Source organism: Brassica oleracea, chromosome C1 (assembly GCF_000695525.1).
Source record: "Brassica oleracea var. oleracea cultivar TO1000 chromosome C1, BOL, whole genome shotgun sequence".
NCBI lineage: Eukaryota > Viridiplantae > Streptophyta > Magnoliopsida > Brassicales > Brassicaceae > Brassica > Brassica oleracea.
In genome coordinates, this window is record NC_027748.1 from 39,574,231 (window position 1) to 39,576,548 (window position 2,318).

General features: G+C 38.3%; 1 protein-coding gene across 1 annotated transcript; it reads right to left on the minus strand.

Annotated features, from left to right (window-relative positions):
- Positions 1–474: 474 nt before the first annotated feature.
- Positions 475–2,318, minus strand: LOC106301500 (feruloyl CoA ortho-hydroxylase 2-like). Its single transcript, XM_013737916.1, has 4 exons — positions 1,948–2,318; positions 1,527–1,768; positions 861–1,185; positions 475–753 (listed from the first exon to the last, which is right to left on the minus strand). Exons 1-4 carry the CDS (start codon positions 2,215–2,217, stop codon positions 508–510), a joined length of 1,083 nt encoding a protein of 360 aa, XP_013593370.1. The 5' UTR covers positions 2,218–2,318; the 3' UTR covers positions 475–507.

Below are 2,318 nucleotides of genomic sequence, written 5' to 3' on the forward strand. Positions count from 1 at the left end.
TCGCATTTTAAAACGGTATTCGTTTCCTTCTTTTATACTCAACAAAACAATTGTGTGCCACCTAGACCCGAGGATACGTCTAAACTCAAAATCTCGTATGCCATGAAAACGAAATGATAAATTGAAACAAAAATTTCAAATTAAAATTTTCTCAAAAAAAAAAAAAAAATTCAAATTAATAGGAAAGAGAAAAAAAAGAGTCTCGTTATCTAAATTGGAAATCCTTACAGAAACTGGCGAAAAGAAAATCATTAGTCCCGTCAGACTAGCATTTTGAAATATGTAATGTATTGGTTTAGAAAACTCAATCAGTATCCTAACATGCGTGTAAATTTCATAAAGTTGCATCACGTACGTGTTATTGAGTGCACACGAAGAAGGCATTTTCCTTTATTGGGATCGAACAAACATAAAAAAGAAAAAAAGAAAAAAAAAATTGTGGTTAATCCTTATAAAAAAAGAATTGTGGTTAATTTGGCACAATCACTGATAGAAGTGGTAATAGTATCAATCGGCACGAGCAAAGTCGAGAGACTTCTTGCCATCGTGTGGTTGGCTGAAGAAGTTGTTCATGTAGTCTTGAAATAACACCTCTTTGTAACGAGCCACCCCGTCACGTTCCACCACTTCGGGCAATGGACCAATCTTCTCCGAGGGATTAGGTGCCGTGAAAATAGGCACAGAGACTCTCGATCCGATGTTTGTGGTTCGAACCCTATGCTCCGCACTTTTATACTTCCCATTGCTTAGAATCTGTTGATAAAATTTTATATAGTGCCTTACTAGAGTATTCTAAGTAGAGACGAATCTAACATTCTATATAAATAAATATAAGTTAAGGTGTTCTAAGTATGGGAAACCTGCAAAGTATCGCCAACATTGATGACTAAGGCTCCATTGAGAGGAGGGATCTCAAGCCAGTCACCGTTATCTACTTTAACGTAGAGACCACCAATGCCATCTTGTAATAAAACAGTTAACATTCCCATGTCGGAGTGACGACCGACGCCTATAGTGAGCTCGGGGCTGGGACATGTTGGGTAGTAGTTCATGTTGACCATCTTGGTCCCCATCAAACTGTTCATTCTCTCTTCTTCAAGGATCACTCCTACATCCTCCACCAAAACTTCAACTATTCTTTTCACCATTGCCATTGATGATTTTAGGAAATCAAGTGCCACCTCTCTGTCACACATAACACATATACGCATTAGTAATGATAGAATATAGTTTACTTGCTATTTTAGTTCAAACTAGCATGCTCTACTTGTATAACACAAAATTGATGTATTTATAACAGTTGGAACATGAAAATGTGACCGAGTTTGCTCGGCAACAAAGGTTTCTTTATCCATTCTTAGATTAAATAGAAATCATTCTATTGTATTAGAAAATGAGTATAGGTTTTTATTTATACCTGCATTATAGAGGCCAGTGTTGAAGAGCTTGCTTGTGATCATATTTTAATAGATTAAATAGAAATCACTCTATTTTATTAGAAAATGAGTATAGGTTTTTATTTATACCTGCATTGTAGAGGCCAGTGTTGAAGAGCCTCGTCGTCATTGGTGTAAAGCATGCTCACATAATCTTTCCACTCAATGGCCTTCTCCTTCTCTGGTACGAAGCTTGTCCCGTACTTAACTAGCTTGCTTGGACTCACTTCTTTTAGGTAAACCGCTTTGTTCTCAGGAGGTTGTTCGAAAAACTCATGAGCTGACATTTTCAGCAATTCAAGCAGCTCTACCGAAACACCATGGTTCACCACCTGCCATTTGCATTTAATCTTTAAATTATAATCTTCTCTTACTAAACATGCAATTAGTAACCGGGTCAAATTTACATATTCACGCAATATATGACTCATTTCTTTAGTTTTGGTTAATTATATCGCAAAAGAAAATGGCTTACACCAACCTAAAATGATGTGTGTCTGCCATTACTCACCTGGAAGAAGCCAAGCGTCTCAGCAGCTTCAACAATTTGTTTGGCCACCTCCGTGTGGCATGGACCGTCTAGCTGGGAAATATCTATTGGCTGGACAGCTTCACACGTTTGGCCGTTTGGGGTCGCGATTCGCTCAGAGAGCGGTTGGACAAAAGGCTGTGGAACACAAGATATGCCAGAGTCTATCAGACCCTTCACGCCATTACCTTCTTTGACCACGAAGTTGAACAGTGTGTCTCGGTCCTCGTAATTGGCAGACATTGTCTCCATGTTCTTCTTTCGAAAATGAATGTTGAGAGGTCCTAACAAGGAGACGGTGTATATATACCGACTAAATGTATGGAGAGCATTACTTCTTCTTTTTTGGTCTG

Coding starts and splice junctions, on each gene's coding strand:
- LOC106301500 (XM_013737916.1), bottom strand. CDS start 2,217: ATGGAGACAATGTCTGCCAATTACGAGGACCGAGACACACTGTTCAAC. Junction 1,769..1,947: donor AGACGCTTGGCTTCTTCCAG/GTGAGTAATGGC, acceptor TGCAAATGGCAG/GTGGTGAACCATGGTGTTTC. Junction 754..860: donor ATGTTGGCGATACTTTGCAG/GTTTCCCATACT, acceptor TTTTATCAACAG/ATTCTAAGCAATGGGAAGTA.